At 44.3% G+C, this 20,410-nt stretch overlaps 1 protein-coding gene across 1 annotated transcript in view; it reads left to right on the plus strand.

Annotated features, from left to right (window-relative positions):
* Positions 1–20,410, plus strand: part of TANC1 (tetratricopeptide repeat, ankyrin repeat and coiled-coil containing 1) — a 212,023-nt gene that overhangs the window by 162,781 nt on the left and 28,832 nt on the right. The window contains 1 exon segment of the mRNA XM_038421221.2: positions 10,471–10,549. Within this exon segment, the coding sequence (XP_038277149.2) occupies positions 10,471–10,549 (79 nt within the window).

Consider the following 20,410-nt stretch of genomic DNA (forward strand, 5'->3'; position numbering starts at 1 on the left):
TTGCAATATTTGCACGTCGTTTAAGCCTTGGACCAAGAGAAAGGGACATTAGGCTCCAGGCTATTCTGATGGAGTGGGCGCTGACCCTGACTCCGGCACGCCGTTCCAAGTCGGCACCGCGGTGTTGGCACACGGCATCCCTCCTGCGCCATGGCCAGTCAGTACCGCTCCCTGTCCACGGGGCACCCAAGAAGGCTATAAAGACGCCTTCTTCGCAGCAGCATCGAAGTAAACGTGGGACAGAGGCTAGATCCATGTCAGGCAGTCCTCAATCCCCACTGGCCTCTAGGCCTCTGACTCAAGTTGAGCAGAGTAGCCCGGCACATTCGGAGCAGGCCTCCTCAAATGTCCAGATGCCCTCCACGCCGGAGGCCCTTTAGGCAGCCAGGGATGTTGTGTCCATGCCAGTACCAGGAGCACCGCCGGCTCCATGCTCCAGAGGCAAGCCACCACAGGGATCTCTGTGGTCGCTCCCAGCTTGGTACCAGTCTCGGTCAAGGAAACGTTCCCAATGCCGTTCACCACCCAGTGACTGTTGAGGGCAAAGTCCATGGGGAGCGCCCTAGACTGTCTGGTTGGGTTCTGTCTGACTGAGACTCTCTGCACCGCTCCACCTCAAGGAGCGAACACTGACTGGACCGAGGCAGGCGTGACCAAAGGTCCTCGTCTTGGAGGAGTTATCCCAGCTGGTCATGGCATGGACGTCGACACTGTTCCTGCTTGGAATCCTGCTCCAAGACCCCGCCAAAGCATTGCCTCCGCAGTCCCGGATGTCAATTGCCGACATCTCGCCGGCACGATTCTGCCCATCGGAGCCTATCGCAGAGAGCTGTTACTGACAGCACCGGTCCTCCACGTTGTGATAGTGATCCCGTGGTCGGCGTCACTCCTGGCACCGCCGCTCCACCCGGTCCAGGGACAGCCACAGGTCATATGTCAGCATGGCCTCCATTCGTAGCTGACCATCGATGGGCCAGGCCAGCCAGGCCGAACAACCGGCTCTGCAGGTGCAGTGGCACCGGGCCCCATGGTTGGCCCAATGATACCAGTGGGCACAGTGGCCCCCAATGCAGCCCCTGGTGTGGGCTCACTCGGAGGCCTGAACCTCAGAAGCACCATCTGCCTTCCTCTCCAGACCTCCAAGGAAGGAGTCATTGGGACATACATCTTCGGCACCGTGCCCAGAGATCGACCAGGTGATGGACCCTCCAGCGCCAGCAGACACCCACAGTACCGCACCGGACTCCTTGCCCTCTCCGGATGAGGTGATTATGGCTCTGCCCCCCTCTGTCCCACAGGAGGACTTTAGGGCCCAGCAAGAACTCTTAAAAAGGGTGGCATCAAGCCTCCACCTCCAGGCAGAGGAGATGGAGGAGCCCTCGGAATCCCTGTTTAATGTGCTGTCCTCTTCAGCACCAGCAGGGTAGCCTTGCCTCTCCATGAAGGGATGGCAAAAATTTCAAATGCCCTGGGGCTTCATTGGCCCTCATCTCCAAGAGGGCAGAACGCAAGAACTTTGTACCTGCCAAGTACTTATACACCCACCTGGCACCCAACTCCCTGGTGGTTGAGTTGGTCAGCCATAGGGAACAGCAGGGTCAGCCAGCCCCTACCCTGAAAAATAAAGATTCACGGAGGCTGGACTCTTTTGGAAGAAAAATATATTCATCCTCAAGCTTTCAGTTATGAGTGGCAAACCACCAGGCTTGAGCAGAGACTTCTCTCAGCATCAGTGATCTCTCCACTCAGAGGTGGCTCACAGGCTTTTCCGAGTGTGGGGGACTCCCCAGGTGGACCTGTTCATGATTCGACAGAACTGACACTGTTCCTGGTTCTGCTGCAGGGTGGGACTGGGACGGGGCACTATCTCCGATCCCTTCCTCCTGTCCTGGTCAGGCCGGTTTCTCTATGCCTTTCACCCATTCCCACTGATCAGCAAGGTCCTGGGAAAAATAAAGACGGACAAGGCCTGGGTCCTTCTGCTTGCCCCAGCATGGCCCAGGCAACATTGGTACAGGACCCTCACGGACCTGGCGGTTGCTCCACAGTGGCTATTGCTCTTCCGCTTGGACCTGCTCTCCCAGGACCGGAGCCACCTCCTCCACCCCAGCCTAGTGGCTCTCCACCTCATGGTGTGGCTACTCAGTGGTTAGGTAGCGAGGAAAGGACGTGCTCAGAAAGGGTTCAACGCATCCTCCTAGAAAGCAGGCGGCCCTCCACACGCTGAACCTACTTGGCAAAGTGGTCCCGGTTCTCCAAATGGGCGAATGAGCAGGGCATTTCTCCGGTGGCTGCCCCAATCCAGCTTATCCTGGACTACCTTCTCCACCTTAGATCCCAGGACCTGGCGCCCTCATCAGTCAAGGTGCACCTGGCAGCCATATCAGCCTTCCATGTGCCGGTGCAGAGTCACATGATATTCTCCCATTCTATGACTGTCCGGTTCCTCAAGAGGTTTGACCATCTCTTCCCACATGCTAGGTCCCCGGTCCCGCAGTGGGACCTAAACCTGGTGTTGGCCCGTCTCATGGGGCCCCCATTTGAGCTGCTAGCCACGTGCTCCTGGTCCCACCTACTCGTGGTCGCAATCATGTCGGCCAGGAGGGTCTTGGAGCTCAGGGGCCTGATCTCCTAGACGTCATACATGGTTTTCCATAAGGACAAGGTCCAGCTCCGCCCACACCCTGCATTCCTCCCAAAGGTGGTCTCTGCCTATCGCATGGGTCAGGACATTTTTCTACCGGTCCTCTGCCCCAAGCCCCACGCATCCAGTGAGGAGCGCCATCTCCACACGTTGGATGTGCGATGGGCTCTGGCTTTCTACCTCTAGTGGACCAAGCCGTTCAAGAAGTCTTCGCAACTGTTCATTGCCTCGGCTGAGGGGTCAGTCGATCTCCACTCAGCGGCTCTCCAACCGGATCACTTCGTGCATCCGTACCTGTTATGGTCTGGCAGGTATCCCCCCGCCACCGATTGTGAATGTGCACTCGACTAGAGCACAAGCCTTGTCAGCTGTCTTCTTGGCCCACATCCCCATCCAGGACATTTGTAGGGTTTCCACGTGGTCTTCGGTTCACACGTTCACCTCGCACTATGCAATCGTTTCCCAAACCAGGGATGACGCCGGATTCAGCAGGGCTTTACTCCATCCTGAGAATTTGTGAACTCCTAGCAACGTCCAACAGATCTAGCTTGGAATCGCCTATTGTGGAATACAGATGAGCAATCCCTCAAGGAAGAAAAGACAGTTACCTTTTCTGTAACTGATGTTCTTCGAGATGTGTTGCTCATGTCTATTCCACATCCCGCCCTCCTTCTCCCTGTGGGAGTTGTCTGGCAAGAAGGAACTGAGGATGGGGGGAGCACGCAGTGCCCCTTTTACCGCGACATGGAGGAGCCACTCCAGGAGTCGCTCGGGCAATCCCCCACTACGGGTACTGCTAGGGAAAAAACTTCCGGCACTGGTGAATGTGGTGAGTACGCACACCTATTGTGGAACAGATGTGAGCAACACATCTCGAAGAACACCAGATACGGAAAAGGTAACTGTCTTTTCCCAGATGACGCACTCAAAATTTAGAAAATAATAAAATTAATCTCCTTTAAAGTAGGGTTTTAAGTAGGGTTTTTTTGTTTATAGAAATAAAATAAACATATGATCCATCAATACTACTGTGATAGGCACACTAAAAATGAATATAAATAGAATGCGCAAATATCTTATTCGTATTTAACTATGGATGCATGTGATCTGTTCATTGAGAAAACAGATTCATATATTCCTCTTGGGAATAGAGTCTAGATAGTAACTTGATATATATTTAGAAAGATCAAATGGGGAAGATTCAGCTTCTGTATATGTGTCCAATATATGATGCAACAAATGACACAGGAAACGTAGTATTATAGAAATAATGTTTGTTGTAGGAAAAGTTTTTCCTATTGTTTTAGGACTCTGCTCTTTTAAAGTGGTTTACACTAATAAAACTGACAGCTAAACACTCTCACTATGAGATATAGAATGAACTTTTCAGTTTATTCTGACATACTCTTTCATGGAGAATCAATATGCATGAAGTATTTGAAAATCCACTTTACCTTCCAACAAGTATTTGGTCCATTACTGAATACATTTGTTTTTGAGGATAACACTTACTATTGTGAGGGGAGTGTTAATCTTCACCAGGTAGTGTATGCCATGAGTGGCCTCGTATCTGTTGAAGTTATCTCCACTGCTGCATCTTAAAGATGAAGTGAAGTGCTTTTTAAATTAAATAAACCCAAAAGTCTCTGAAGCTCATAAATAACTAAACAGATTTTAATATAAATGTATTTTAAAACAAAATAGTTGAAAATAATTTCCTCTCTTGCATGACAAGACATGAGTTCAGAATTCTGTTTCTCTTGCCTGTTTGATTAGATCAGTACACCAAACATTGCATAAGGAGCCTATTTAGTAGCTGTTAGGATTATCCAGTCTGGCAGGTGTAACATCCATTAATTTGCATTTTGGCAGGTGAAAAAACCCTCTTGATTAACTTTTCAAAATGTTACATATTTGTAATTTTAAGGTTCTATGAATATTCAGATAAGAGGGTTTTTTTAAGCATTTAGTTCTCATTCTAAGATTTACCACATCCTACAATCAGTAGTGAAGTGAGAAAACTAGATTTAGAGAAAAAACATTGTGCTAAAGCATTTAGTAATTTTTCAACAATTAGATATATTCTTTATGTGCTAGGGCTGGGATTTTCCAAGAGTCCTTAGGAAGCTAGGCACTGAAAACCCATTGTTAGGTATCCTAAATTCCTTAGGCCTCTTTGAAAATCCCACCTAAATTGACATGTTTATATATCCATAGAGCCTTACCAAATTCATGCCAATGAAAAACGCGTCATGGACTGTGAAATCTGGTCTTCCCCCGTGAAATCTGTTTTTTTGGGTGCTCTTACCCAATACTATTCAGATTTCATGGCAGAGACCAGTGTTTCTCAAATTGTGGTCTGACCCAAAAAGGAGTTGCAGGGGAGTCCCAAGGTTATTTTAGGGGGGTCATGGTATTGCCACCCTTACTTCTGCGTTGTCTTCAGAGCTGGACTGCGAGAGAGCAGCAGCTCTTGGCCAGGCACCAAGCTCTGAAGGCAGTGCCCTGCCAGCAGCAGCACAGAAGTAAGCATGGCCACCCTTACTTCTGCACTGCTGCCTTCAGAGCTGGGCGGCTGGAGAGCAGTGGCTGCTGACTGAGGGCCCAGGTCTGCCGGCAGCAGCACAGAAGTAAGGGTGGCAATGTCATCCTTACTTCTGCGCTGCTGTTGACGGTGGCTCTGTCTTCAGAGCTGGGCTCCCAGCCAGCAGCCGCTGATCTCCAGCTGCCCAGCTCTGAAGGCAGTGCCACTGCCAGCAGCAGTGCAGAAGTCAGGGTAGCAGTACCACAACCCCCCTACAATAACCTTGTGACCACCCCTGCACCCCAACTCCTTTTGGGTCAGGCCTCCTACAATTACAACACCATGATATTTCAGATTTAAATAGCTGAAATCATGAAATTTACAATTTTTAAAAATCCTTTGACCATGAAATTGACCAAAATGGACCATGAATTGGTAGGGCCCTATATATTAGGAACACAGTTCACAAAAAAGTGTATTCAAGCCAACTTTATTTTGTATAGTATCTTTCATATAATCTATATCCAGTGGTAGAGTAAGATAGTACATGTGAGTTGTCTCCATTTATCTTAATGATGTATTAACTCTTAATTTTAGTGACAATTTAAAGGTAAGCATTAAGTATCTCACTGATCATTTCTGCAGAAAAATCCATAATTTCTGGAGTTCTTTGTTGGCGTTTGACTAGAATATCACTATTTTTCACTAATCGGCTATCTCTGTTCCCTAGTCTGACTGTATTCCAGAATGCTTTAAAGAATTAAGGTTATAAAATAATAGAATTAATATATGTCATTAAGGGAGAAAAGAGGTCTTACGTTTGTGTGAAATATGATGGAGAATCACTGAGAATGGGAAATACAAGAATTCCAGATGGCAGAAGCTGAATAGAAGACTCTCCCAGCAATGTTGCAAAAGTTGAAGGGAGACAGTGGAGGCAACTGCTAAAAAAGTGAAGGGAGAGGAGTAGAGATATTTAATATCTGTGCGATCAAGTTGTAGATGTTTATAAAAGCAAGAGTGGCATTCCTAAACTATGTCTTGGAATGTTGAGTTAGTAGAATTGTTCTAGTAGAGGGCTGATATGGTGTTTTTTGTTCATGTGTACATTTAAAAAAAAGTGAGCAGCAGCTTGTTGTGCATGCTGGCATCTTGCAAGCTGGATTTTGAGAGGCCACAGAGAAGGTGATAGGAGATGATGATTATGCTGTTCAATATATTTTCTTTCTTTTTTTCCTTACATATTGGTGGCTGAGAATTAAATCCCAGATGTGTATTGCATTCATAGTTTTATTTTCATCATGGCTGCTCATCTCAGTTTGATTTTGCACTTAACATGTATCTTTCAAACTTATTTTGCAACATTTTGTATCTCATTTAATTTCCTTAGGTAGTTATGGATCCAATATTTTAGTCAGAATATCTTCCAAGTGCCCTGCAGAAGATCTGGTTGAAATGTTGAAGGTGTAATTATTTGATACAATGATAAATTTGCAATAACAAATACTGCAGAGTAGTATGAGATGTGAACAGTGTTATTTTAATTCCTGAGTAGGACTCAGGACTTGAGAAACTGGGCTAAAAGAGAGATAAAGATAAACACTTGTCTTTTGCCACCCTTGGAATTTATTGCCACTATCTGCTATTAAACATATGGTAGAGAAGTGTTTTGTAAGGAGAAGAGCCTGGACAGACCTGGCAACCTTTTGATTTAAAAGCTGGAAGTGCTCTCCAAAATGAGTATTGGGTCATGGATTGTGGTAAATTTGAGATGAGGCAAAAATTCCTTCACATGAATAAAAGTTTATTTCCAATCCATTGATGAAGGTGAAACCTGCCAGTTCCTTCATAGTACAAAACTGGCCACAGTAATCATTCAGTACCAAAACATTTTCTTGCCATGTAAAATCTCTGCCTTTTCACCCTCTCACAGCCTTTACAGGGCAATAGGGTAGCTAAATTCCTCATTGCTGGAAAAATTCCACCAAGCAGGTATGAAAAAGTGCAATAGAATTTTCTGACTTTCAGATGAATGTAACATATTAACCCACAGAGACCTTCCTGCCAACACTACAAAAAGAAGGATTCTGGGTGGACTCCTCCTGAAGGTCAAAACAGCAGCCTGGATTTCTACATAGACTGCTTCCGCCGACGTGCACGAGCTGAAATTGTGGAAAAGCAGCATCGCTTACCCCATAACCTCAGCCATGCAGAACACAGTGCCATCCACAGCCTCAGAAACAACTCTGACATCATAATCAAAAAGGCTGACAAAGGAGGTGCTGTCGTCATCATGAATAGGTCAGAGTATGAACAAGAGGCTACTAGGCAGCTCTCCAACACCACTTTCTACAAGCCATTACCCTCTGATCCCACTGAGAGTTACCAAAAGAAACTACAGCATTTGCTCAAGAAACTCCCTGAAAAAGCACAAGAACAAATCCGCACAGACACACCCCTGGAGCCAGGACCTGGGGTATTCTATCTGCTACCCAAGATCCATAAACCTGGAAATCCTGGACGCCCCATCATCTCAGGCATTGGCACCCTGACAGCAGGATTGTCTGGCTATAGACTCCCTCCTCAGGCCCTTCGTTACCAGCACTCCCAGCTATCTTCGAGACACCACCGATTTCCTGAGGAAACTACAGTCCATTGGTGATCTTCCTAAAAACACCATCCTAGCCACTATGGATGTAGAAGCCCTCTACACCAACATTCCACACAAAGATGGACTACAAGCCGTCAGGAACAGTATCCCTGATACTGTCACGGCTAACCTGGTGGCAGAACTTTGTGACTTTGTCCTGACCCATAACTATTTCACATTTGGTGACAATGTATACCTTCAAATCAGCGGCACTGCGATGGGTACCCGCATGGCCCCACAGTATGCCAACATTTTTATGGCTGACTTAGAACAACGCTTCCTCAGCTCTCGTTCCCTAATGCCCCTACTCTACTTGCGCTACATTGATGACATCTTCATCATCTGGACCCATGGAAAAGAAGCTCTTGAGGAATTCCACCATGATTTCAACAATTTCCATCCCACCATCAACCTCAGCCTGGACCAGTCCACACAAGAGTTCCACTTCCTGGACACTACGTTGCTAATAAGCAATGGTCACATAAACACCACCCTATATCGGAAACCTACTGACCGCTATTCCTACCTACGTGCCTCTAGCTTTCATCCAGATCATACCACTCGATCCATTGTCTACAGCCAAGCGCTACGATATAACCGCATTTGCTCCAACCCCTCAGACAGAGACAAACACCTACAAGATCTCTATCATGCATTCCTACAACTACAGTACCCACCTGCTGAAGTGAAGAAACAGATTGACAGAGCCAGAAGAGTACCCAGAAGTCACCTACTACAGGACAGGCCCAACAAAGAAAACAACAGAACGCCACTAGCCATCACCTTCAGCCCCCAACTAAACCCCTCCAACGCATCATCAAGGATCTACAACCTATCCTGAAGGACGAGCCATCGCTCTCTCAGATCTTGGGAGACAGACCAGTCCTTGCTTACAGACAGCCCCCCAATCTGAAGCAAATACTCACCAGCAACCACACACCACACAACAGAACCACTAACCCAGGAACCTATCCTTGCAACAAAGCCCGTTGCCAACTCTGTCCACATATCTATTCAGGGGATACCATCATAGGGCCTAATCACATCAGCCACACTATCAGAGGCTCGTTCACCTGCGCATCTACCAATGTGATATATGCCATCATGTGCCAGCAATGCCCCTCTGCCATGTACATTGGCCAAACTGGACAGTCTCTACGTAAAAGAATGAATGGACACAAATCAGACGTCAAGAATTATAACATTCAAAAACCAGTTGGAGAACACTTCAATCTCTCTGGTCACTCGATCACAGACCTAAGAGTGGCTATACTTCAACAAAAAAGCTTCAAAAACAGACTCCAACGAGAGACTGCTGAATTGGAATTAATTTGCAAACTGGATACAATTAACTTAGGCTTGAATAGAGACTGGGAATGGATGAGTCATTACACAAAGTAAAACTATTTCCCCATGGTATTTCTCCCTCCCACCCCACCCCCCACTGTTCCTCTGATATTCTTGTTAACTGCTGGAATTAGCCTACCTGCTTGTCACCATGAAAGGTTTTCCTCCTTTCCCCCCCCTGCTGTTGGTGATGGCTTATCTTAAGTGATCACTCTCCTTACAGTGTGTATGATAAACCCATTGTTTCATGTTCTCTGTGTGTGTGTATATAAATCTCTCCTCTGTTTTTTCCACCAAATGCATCCGATGAAGTGAGCTGTAGCTCACGAAAGCTTATGCTCTAATAAATTTGTTAGTCTCTAAGGTGCCACAAGTACTCCTTTTCTTTTTAGATGAATGTAAAGAATAGAATTATCCACCATACATTCCACATAATATTTCTTGAAATACGTTCGGTGTTCATGCAGCCTGGGGTTCCTCTCTGACATCCTGTACCTTAGTTGACATCCAAAACTTCTGCTAATGTGGATTCTCTTTCTCCCCCGCCCCACTTCCTTTGCTACAGTCTCAATGGCTCTATCCACACTTCAGTTTACGCTGTTAGGAAATTGCTTTAAATATGTCATTTAATGCTATTGTTCTTGCTAGTGCTAAGAGGGCATAACTTTATTAAAATGCTTTTTTAAAAAAACATTGCAAGAGAGGTCTTCAGTGTTCTTAAAAAAACAAACAAACAAAAAAACCCCACTCATAACAAAGTTATGCTCTGTCCACACTGAGCAGCATAACTCTCTAAAGTGGAAAAAGATTTTAAAGGCTGCAAATAAAAATTGTGTAAGGTGAGCATAGAAGGGGCATGGGAGTCTATATTATTCAAGATGGGTCTAAAAACATGCTTTTTTGATTATAATTGGAGTGGAAAGTGTTTTCCTTGTGGGAAAACATGGTATTAACCAAGCCTTACAGGACTTAGGCCAAACTGGCTCTCTTTTTTGCATTGTCTGTCCTTGATGATGCTGGCATATTGAGGAGCTCATTAAAATCATTAACATGTAAAACACCCTAAAATGATTAATAGAAATATATTGGGTTTATTTTTTTAATGATTTTGAATGATTTTATAGAATATAAAATTAATCTTAAAATGAAGTTGTACCCCAAATAATACTGAACTTTTGCTTGGTCCATATGTGTTAGGAGAGAAGCAATCTCATTGCTGAAACCTTAATCTATTGGTGTATGCAGCAAAATGACAACATAGTGTTTTTTTTCTAACTCTTTAATTTCTTTAACTGTTTTTGACAGGTGGTTCGTTTCCTCTTTGGGGTTGAAAAGGAACATGAAATAGACATTAATAACACTGATGCATTGTGGGGAGAAACAGGTATTTTATTTCTTATTTTTCCTAATGAGTGTTGCTCACATAAGATTATTGGAAGAGATTTTAATTTGATTTAAACTGCTTTGTACATTCATCACAGGAAATTCACAATAAATCAGAATACAAAAGATTTTGTAATGACAATGCCAAATTTTATAAAAAGCCCAACCATTGTTTTATAAATGGAGTGGGAGATAAAATTTATACACAGTATAGAAATGAGTAACTTCTTAATGAAATTACAGATTTTCCTCTGAGGCCAACAGTGCAAAAGAGATGCTTTTATTATGTCGTTCACTTTGAGTGTTAAAATAATGCCCTGACTTTATAACCTAGCCTTTGTATTTTAAAAGGAAAAAAAAAATGTTGGGAAGTTGCCTAGTCAATTCCAGCTAGGTAACAGGTGCAAAATGTGCACATTTTCATGGTCAGCAAATGCCTTTTTAAACTTGTCAGTGAACAAGGCATATGTAAAAATATGGCTTTAAGAATAGCCATATTAACTTCATTTAAGTAGTTGAGATTTGCATAGTGTGGCTTGCAAACTGTCTGATTTTATGATTTCCAGAAGCCTCTTTGCAGATGAGAGACAAGTATGCTTCATCTCTGTGTACTACACAAAAACTTCATTTTTAATTTAGCAAACACTAGAATCTCTGAGAGGACGGAAAGCTGCCTTTAACAGCGTGATCTGAATACTTAATACAGATCAGATTATTTTACTTTTCAGTGTCTTTTTTTTTTAACGTACTTCTACAAAATACAGTTTGCTTTTCCATTATTAACCACCAGGCACTTCACTCAACACATTTTCCCCCTTTCTCCAACCAATCTGTAGCCATATGAGCTTGACTTTAGTTGATTAAAACTCTTCATGTACCTGTGTTGCAGTATTTCTGCTCCATTACAGGGCTATGAAGCTAATTCTTGCACAAGAAGTTGGAAACTGGAACAAGACCACTTTGTGCTCTGTCTCTCTCAATGTCCCTTTTCTTGCAAGGAGAGAGCAGTTCAGGAGGGGTTTAATCACTGGGTGAGCAAAGGGAAACGTTAAGCTTTGTAAGGCCCTCAACTCTTGATTTATCTCTCATCAGCATATCCAAATGGAACATGAGGTGAGGGAGGAGAAAGGAATTTAGGTTATTAGCAGAAAATCTTCAGTCAACTCTTTCCCCTTCACTTTTCAATCAGAGATCAGACTAATCCTGAGTTTGACTACTTTCAGAACATACTGCAAGATCCTCTTCTTTGACAAGGCATTTCAAGCATAACAAGAATGCTGACATGAAAATGGATGCTCATGCACAAACCACACACACACAGATCCTCCATCTTCCTGTACAAAGTTTAATAGAATGCTTCACCATTCAAATGTACTTCCTTTCTCAGTGGCCTTCATGTTGTTGCTCTGCCCTGCCTTCATCATCATGTCAAATGCGAGTGTGGCTAGCGGTAGGAGGCAGAGTGTGAAGTACACACAGGTCTTGCAGTAAGAGTCTCTGAAGGACCCAATAATGGACAGATAGGGATGAAGTTAAAAGTTTAGTACTTGGGAGTTCCTGCCTTTCAGCCTTATTACTCAGTCCATTGGAGCATGTTTGCCATTAGAAAATTGCTGGGGGAGGAGGAGGTAGGAAAAGGACCCCCTTTGCTCACCCCCCTCCCCAAAACCAAACAAACATTCACTGTTTGTGGTGATGAAGTGCATGCAACTTCAGGAAGGGATTTAGTAAAGCAGAGGACAGAGAGAAAACGGAGGATAAAGGAATTATAATTAACCAGGAAAAGGAAAATATACTAATGAAGAAAACTGTTGAAAAGACAATGCCGGGGGGAAATTGAGAAAAAAAAATACAGGATGGAGCTAGAGCAGGGGTTCCCAAACTACTCTGTGGAGAACTGACTGGTTGCAGAGTGCTGGCTCCTTCTCCTTTTTTCTAGCTGCTAAATTGCTTTAAAAGAAATTTATACACCCAGTATTTCCTGTTGACTTCTCCATGTAAGCAAGAGCAGTCATTGGTACAAAGATATGACGATTGTGAAAGGAAGGGGAGAACGGGCTGGGAATGTGGCTTATGAGGCCAGCTATGAGTAAGAGACCTGTGAGCTGTAGCCCATGCTTTGGGAGTTTGAGAACCCCTGAGCTAGAGGACTGGGATATCCTGGTTCCATAAGGCCACTGTGTAAGCAGCTTACAGGATCTGGAGAAGGCCAGTGTTGAATTAATCCTGTTCAGGGGAATTCTCTGCTGGTGTAAATCCATCTTGTACTGGTCACTTAGTGTAAGGGAAACGGCGGGGGAGGGGAACATGCAGAGGGTGTTCTGGGGATGAAATACAAGTGGGAGAGAGGAGAGGAGGCAAGGTGGAGCCTAATCCTCCATTGGCGTATGGTCCCTGAGGGACCTTATGCCAGTAGGGTGAGTTAGGGCTATCCCTGTGCAATCCTAATTTATGCCAGGGTTGAATGGCCTTGAATCGGGGACCCATCCTGCAGCACCCCCACCTCCACTTTTTCTGAGAATAAGTCCAGAAAGAATTAAGCTGCAGTTTTAAAATGGGAAGTTTTAGAAATATATTTAAGAAAAACATAGAGGGAAATAAGGGACTGTGATAGATACACTTCTAAAAAATTATTGGGTCTCATCAGATTAATATGGCTTATGAAAAAATATGCTAATTTATGAACTCTGGAAACTTCTCACATTTTCATTGTGCCTATGTGAACTCATATTTGTGCTGCACACTCTTAACTAGAGCTGGGCAAAAAAATCTCGGATAACGCACTCACGTAGGGATGAGAGAGACTCATGTTCAGGTCCCTGCTCCAGTGACTACTGCCAACAAACTAAAAACTCCATAATTTTCCCAACTCTGCTCTTAATGCATTTAGAAATGTATCATGCTAATATATCTTGCCCAGGAATTTCTGAAAGGTGACAATCCTGTGTAGCACAGTTGAGAGAGAGGTTGGTGAAGTAGGTGGTTTGAAGGTGTCAAAGATAGAAAGGGCTGAAAGAGGGAGTAGAGAGTGGCCAAGGGAAACGGTGTGTTTTGTGTGTGCTTGTTTTAAAAAGAAAAATTATATAAATGTTAAAAACATGGAAAAATAATAGGAGTAAACAGTGGAAGGATGATGACATGCCTATGAGGCACCAGATGGTGTATTTGTAATTCTGCCTTCTACTGGATAGAATGTGAGACCTGCTCTGTCACCCTTTATTGGCTGATCTGCAGAGATTAAAAACTTTGCTGTTTAGTGGTCGCTGAAGTTTTCTTGTAGTTCAAGTGGTAGAAACCTGTGTGTGTGTGAGAGAGGTAGCATGAGAAGGGGAAGAGAGAGACTGTCGGAGGTCATTTTTTCTATCAGTAATATCACATATATATGGTGTAGCTGATGATCACGCTGTCTATATGTATTTGGAACATAGATTCACCACAAGAAGACATGCAAAAGAAAGAGCAAGCTTGGTGGTAATTTAGGGCTGTAGGAGGATGTGATGAAGTATAGTAGTAAATGGGGTTAAAGGTTGAGGTGGAAGATATGAGAGAGGAGTTCTTTGAGTGATTGTATATGTCCATTGCACTGTGTGTGTGCGTGTCCGAGCATAGCCGCTAGAAATTTTCCCATCTGCGTACCTGGCAGGTCGGCTCTGTCACCCTTGGGTGCTGCATGTGCACAGCGCCAGTATAAAGGGCCCAACTGACTCCGCGCCCCCTCAGTTTGTTCTAACCAGCCAGACAGTCGCTGGAACTGCTGTCCTTGCTACAGCAAGATTTTATCAGTGGTCTTTGTTTTCTTAATAGTTGTATATAGTTAGTGTTTTAAATAGTTTTTAGTCTTAGTATAATTTGTTTTTTCTCTGGTAGCGGAGTTTCATCCGTTCCCAGGGCTGAGGCATGCCTCAGGTGTTGGGCTTCAAGCCCTGTGCCTCCTGCAGCAAGGCTATGCCTTTGAGCAACCTGCACTCCAGCTGCCTAAAGTGCTTGGGTGAAGCTCACACCGGGGATAGCTGTCAGATATGCAGCAATTTAAAACCCTCTATGAAGAAGGACTGGGAGGCTAGGTTAAAGTTCCTGCTGTTGGAGGTGGTGCTGAGACCTTCCTGTGAGCTGTGCCAGTCGGACTTAGCATCAAGCCCCTCAGTATTGGTGAGGAGCGCTCCTCCCACCGTGCAGGAGTCCCAGCACCGTTTGCCATCCCCAGTGCCTAGGCAAAAGCACAGGAAGCTGTCAGCCAAGAGGGGACATTCCCCGACTCCGAAGAAGGCCAGGCACGGGAAGCAGAGCAGATTATGACCTAAATCAGGCCACTCCTCTGCCTTGGCATTGCAGTTGACACCTTTGTCTCTGGCCCTTACACTGCCACTGTTGAGTCTGGTACCAGAGAAACCATCAGCACCAGACGGATAGTGTGGCACCAGCACCATTGCGGCCGTCCAAGGCGGAGGCATGTGCTGCCATTAGAGACCTGCTAGACCATCGCCGGCAATACAGGATTTGGTGGCATTGGTAGTGGGGGCAGAAGGGACCATGTAGCCCCCACTGGCCGCTTTGTTCCGGGCCGCGTGGTACCGTTTAGAGTGAAACTGACTATACTGGCCCGAATAAAAGCTTCCCTGCCTCGGCACCAGTCTCCGGCACTGGTGGCAACCGCAACTCCATGGCCACTGGAGGAGACTTGTCATTGGAATTGGAGGTTGGGTCTTACTCCTCTCGGCTGACACCCCTCTACCCCCCGCTACTCCAGTCCCTACCCTACCATGGACCACAGCACAAGAGTGCCATCGAGCTTGGCTTGGTGGTCACTGGCCCATGTCAATGCCCTTTTGGAACCTGTGGGGGTTTCCCCCAATTCCAGGGCCCCATTCGAGACACTCATAGTTGGTGGCCTCCAAGAGAAGGGCACCTCCATTCCTTCAGGCAGCACTTGATCTGGACTGCAATTCCAAAGCCGGTGCCGAATTTCAGGAACTGGCTCTGTGGGATCCTGTTGGCCTCTCCTTGGAGGGGAGAAGGAGTGTCCTCAGCCAGTGCAGGCCGCCTTCTGTGTCAGGAACAGGCGTGTCGCCTCCGCAAGATCACTATAAGGCCCACCAGGAGCTGCTGAAGAGGGTGATCTCAAACTTGGGCTTACAGGCGGAGGTAGTGAAGGAATTCTCCCATAGCCTGGTTGACATTCTGGCCATGGCAGGCCCGTCAAAGGTAGCCTGCCTCTCAATGAGGCCATTGGGGACCTGCTGAAAGCCCTTGGCAAACACCTGATTCCCTTTCCACCACCTCAAAAAGAGGTGAAAGGAAGTACTTTGCGCGCACCCACGGTTATGAGTTCCTTTATGCTCCTCCCTCCTTCTCCCCCGGATCCCTGGTGGTGTCTGTGGCCAACAAGAAGGTGAGGCAGGGTCTGCAAGTGGTGACTTCTAAGGCAAAAGACTCCAAGAAACTAGACCTTTTTATTAGTTTACCTTACCAGGGGGCTGCACCTTAGGATCTACTGGGCAGATATGACTTCAATATGTGGGACTCCATGTTGAAGTTCAAGGTCTTGCTTTCTAAAGAGACCAGGCAGTAGTTCTCTTCACTGGTGGAAAGGGGAAGTTGCTAGCCAAGGCTTCCTTGCAAGCTGCCCTGGATGCAGCGGATTTGGCAGCCAGGCCACCGCCTCCACCATGCGGTGGCCATGCATAGAAGTTCATGGCTTCAGTCTCCTGCAAGAGGTCCAGCAAACCCTTCATTACCTCCCCTTTGATGGAGCATTGCTCTTTTCAGAGCAGACTGACGTGAAGCTCCATGGGCTGAAGGACTCCATAGTGACCCTCAAATCCCTGGGATTGGATACGCCAGAGACTTTGAGAAAGCACATCAGGCCTCAGCAGTCCTCCTGGTATTCGGCCCTGCTGTCCCGTCGAAACCCACAGAGGAGATGCAGCAGGGGTTTTAGAAGCAGACCGTCACCCCCTTCTACCTCGGCATCAATGTCTGCCCTATCCAGACATCCGGGGGCTCTAAGCAGACTTTTTGATGGGATGCTTGAGGACGTTGTTCCAGGCCCCGTGTTTTCAGATTCTGTTTCCCTTTTATTTTCGGACTGCCTATCCCACTTCATCATGGAATGTTGGGTGCTGAGCATGGTGAAAATGAGAGACACCCTCCAACTATTTTTTTCCATGCCTGTGCTCTACATTTGCAGAATGCTGTTTGCTTTTCTAGAAATCCACATCAGTGCTGTTTGATTGATAAGAACATCATTGGGAGGCCTGCTACAGAGGTATTTGAACAGTCTCACAGTTTTCCAAAAGCATCTCTGTATGAAGATAGATGGATATGTAGCGGGTTTGGAAGATGTAGGCTGAAACATTACCCACTTTGTAATAAGACTGATCAAAAGCCTGTAATTCTTGGCAGCTGTGGCAAACATTTCAGTTACATATGCTGCAGTTCAATCTGAATTGTCTGAGTGCATTGTCTTCAGCATACAAGAACTTATAGATGAGCACTTCAAGCGATAGTTAATTCTCTTGATTAGAGGAAAATAATTCCTTGTAACACAGTGAAGGGGAGATAAATATTTTAGTTATTTTATTTTTTGTTCTGTTTATGTGTCAAATCTAATAGACTATCCATACATTTGTTCCATGGTTATTGATAGCAAGAGAACTTGGGACTTTAAGTACCAAAAACTCAGGCCTGTCCGCCGATCACTAAAGGGGAGGGAGACATGTTCATATACACTTAGCCAGTGTTATTACAGTATGCTTATTCAACTAAGTGTACTTTTCTTTTTCATTAAATGTAGTTTGTATATTTTTGTTTATAATGTCTTAGAATAGTTAACGTATGTAAGATCCACTTATTTGAAGGCCTGCTGCACTAGCACTAATCACGTCCTAATTTTTTTTGTTTAAGAAATATTAATTAGTATGGTATCTTGTCCGAAATGGGAATCCAGTCAGGTGATAGGTATGTGGGGATCTGATGGAGTGGGAGGTGGGGTGGAATGGCCATGAGGGGAAGCTAAGTGGGAACATGTCCTAGGTTTCTCCTCTCAATTCCTCTTTTTCTCACCTTGAAAAAGGTAAAGGGCCCTTTCATGTTGTTGCTCTGTCTTCCCAGTCTCTCTTCTTTCCACACTCTTTCCCTTTGGGCCTCACATCTGTCTCTTTAGCCTGTATTTATATGTCTGCAATCTCTTCCCCCCCTTACTTTTCTCTTTCAACCTTCTGCAAACTCTCTGCAAGCACCTATGTACTCTGTACCCTCTGACTTCCCCAGCTGGTATTTCTGCCTCTTTTTCTTTGCTTTGCAGTTTAGTATCTTAAACCACCTGATATGTCTAAAAGTGTATTGGCAACCTGAGAATCTTATTACAATATTGTCCAGTTTGTATTTTGTGATGGACTAGGCATTTTAAGTTGCCATATTGCTGTAGTTCTATTTAACACTGTAGACGTACACAGCTTTTAACTGTCTGCAAAATATGCAAAACAGAAAACCCAGTTCATGCCTTGAAGAGTTTACAGTCTAAGCACATAGGATTGCTTAGTGTCAAATCAATAAAATATCATCTGTATATTTTGAGTGCCCTAAAGCATGAGGAATTGTGCACTTATCAGTTCTTACATTTCAAAATGGATTAACCTCTTTGAACATTTTGATCATGTCATCCTTTGATTAGTTAATTAATTCTCCTATACCTTCAATGCAAGGAATTTATCTTATGGAGATGGTTAAATTAAATGAATAGTTTAGTGACAAACCAGTTGGGAGTTAATCAGCTGAGTAAAACTATAGGGTGGCTGTGTAAGCAGTCTGGATTTGAAGGATTTTATTCTAATCACAGCTAAAGAGCTACAGCTGCTACATGTCTTTATAATAATAGAGTTAAATAGCAGTTAATTTTGTAAGAACACTGGGCACAGTTCATGTAATGCAGTTCATGAGTGTCTAGGAAGAGGTCCCCTTCACACACTAGTGTGTGAGACCTGAAATTTTTCAGTGTAAATTGAGACAGAAATGGTGTGCCTTCATTCACTAATCACAAACGTATGTCCATGAACAGTGGGATAATGTGTGGCAGCCTGTAATCCTGAAGGACTTGTTTTAGTGAAGAGATATTACCGATCAGATTAGGCTGCAAATTTGTTTTAGCATTATTTTTTAGAACCAGCGAGAGAACTCAGGACTTCTTGTATCAATGTAAAATATTTTAGAACCCGTTGAACATATCTTTCAGATTCTAAATAGCTACTGTGTTTTTCTTTTATTCACTGCTGTCTCTGTTTAAAATTAGATTTTGAAAAGTTTTGTTTTAGAACCTACAATAATTATGCTGAGAGTGCACAGTTCACAACTGAAACTCAAAAAAGTTACTCCTGGAGCTTTGCCTAGCTGACATAGTTGATGATGATGGACTACGAATGAAGAATTAAACACAAATAGTGTGTCATCTTCAAGCTTCGGTGACATTAACCGATCAGTGTTTGCCAGATAAAGGAGAATAAAACTGATAAGGAAAGGCCTGATACTGCTCAGGAGTATCTGAAACAGTGGAGAATGAAAATACATGATTTTCAAATATTATTTCACTTGCTTTTTAAATTGTGTTTTAAGACTATATTTTACAGCTATGTTAAAAACTCTTGGAAGCAATTAACTTTGAAGTGTTGTATTGATTCTTTTAATAGGATGTTTGAAATTGAAAGTGTTTTAAAAACAGTGCCATAAATTTAAATATATTCTGGGGAACAAAAGACTAGCAGGGAGTTTGAATTAGATGGGTCGCCTCCATATCCAAAGTCCATGTTACATTGGTGCCCCACTGCAAAATCTGTGACCTTCTGTATAAATTTCAGCAAAAGGCTGGCAAATTGGAGATAAAACTTTATGATCCCTTCAGTATTTCAAAAAGTGTTGAAAATAAGTATAATAAAAAATGTGAAACTAAATGACTTCTCATGTGACTCTATCACTTTTAGTTTTCAGCTCAATGTGTAAAGTGTGGATTTAAAACATGGTATGTGGATTCATAAGGTGAGAATTGATCACAAGCATCAGAGGATGAAATTCAGTAAATGTTTTAATAATGACAGGTTTCAGAGTAGCAGCCGTGTTAGTCTGTATTCGCAAAAAGAAAAGGAGTACTTGTGGCACCTTAGAGACTAACAAATTTATTTGAGCATAAGCATAAGAGTGGGAAGTGGGAATCCAGTCATAATGGTACTAGTGGAATATGAGAGTGCATGTTTGTTCACTTTGAGAAGGAGGCAGGAGGTCTTTGGTTTTTCAGCAATTGTTCAGCTACTGGGATGCATTCCACACCCTACTCATTCATTGCTGACCAGAAGGAGCTGAGGTTGGCAAAGGGAAGAAGAGAAATACACAAACTACAGTTACTTGTATCTACCCTTACACCAATGGTTGCACCTTTTTAAATCACTAGGCCTGGTTCACAGATCTGACCCTCCTTTTGCCCAACTGAATACAATGAAGTCAGTCGTAATAAAGAACACTATACCTTATGTGGAGGGTCCCTCGCCTCCTGTGTGTGAGGCTACCTCTGAGCCAGAGCCCACTTAACTTGATGAGTCATCTCTTAGCCAGATAGTATGATGAGTCATCAGAGGTACCTGCTGGTTTTGTTATAAGCTCAACCCCATTCAACCAGGGTTCAGTCAATCCACAAGTGAGGACCCACCCAGGTGATCACAGAGCAGGTATATAGTTCCTAAAGGAAGCAATCTTTCCAGTCTGCTTGATGTCATTACTTGCAGGGAATGTTTCTGTAGTTTCAACAGACTGCCCCTGCCTTTTTCCACACTAGTTAGCCTTTGCTCCAGCCTGTATCTGCTCTTATCTCAGCTGGCTG

This window comes from Dermochelys coriacea, chromosome 11, assembly GCF_009764565.3.
Source record: "Dermochelys coriacea isolate rDerCor1 chromosome 11, rDerCor1.pri.v4, whole genome shotgun sequence".
In the NCBI taxonomy this organism is placed as follows: Eukaryota; Metazoa; Chordata; order Testudines; family Dermochelyidae; genus Dermochelys; species Dermochelys coriacea.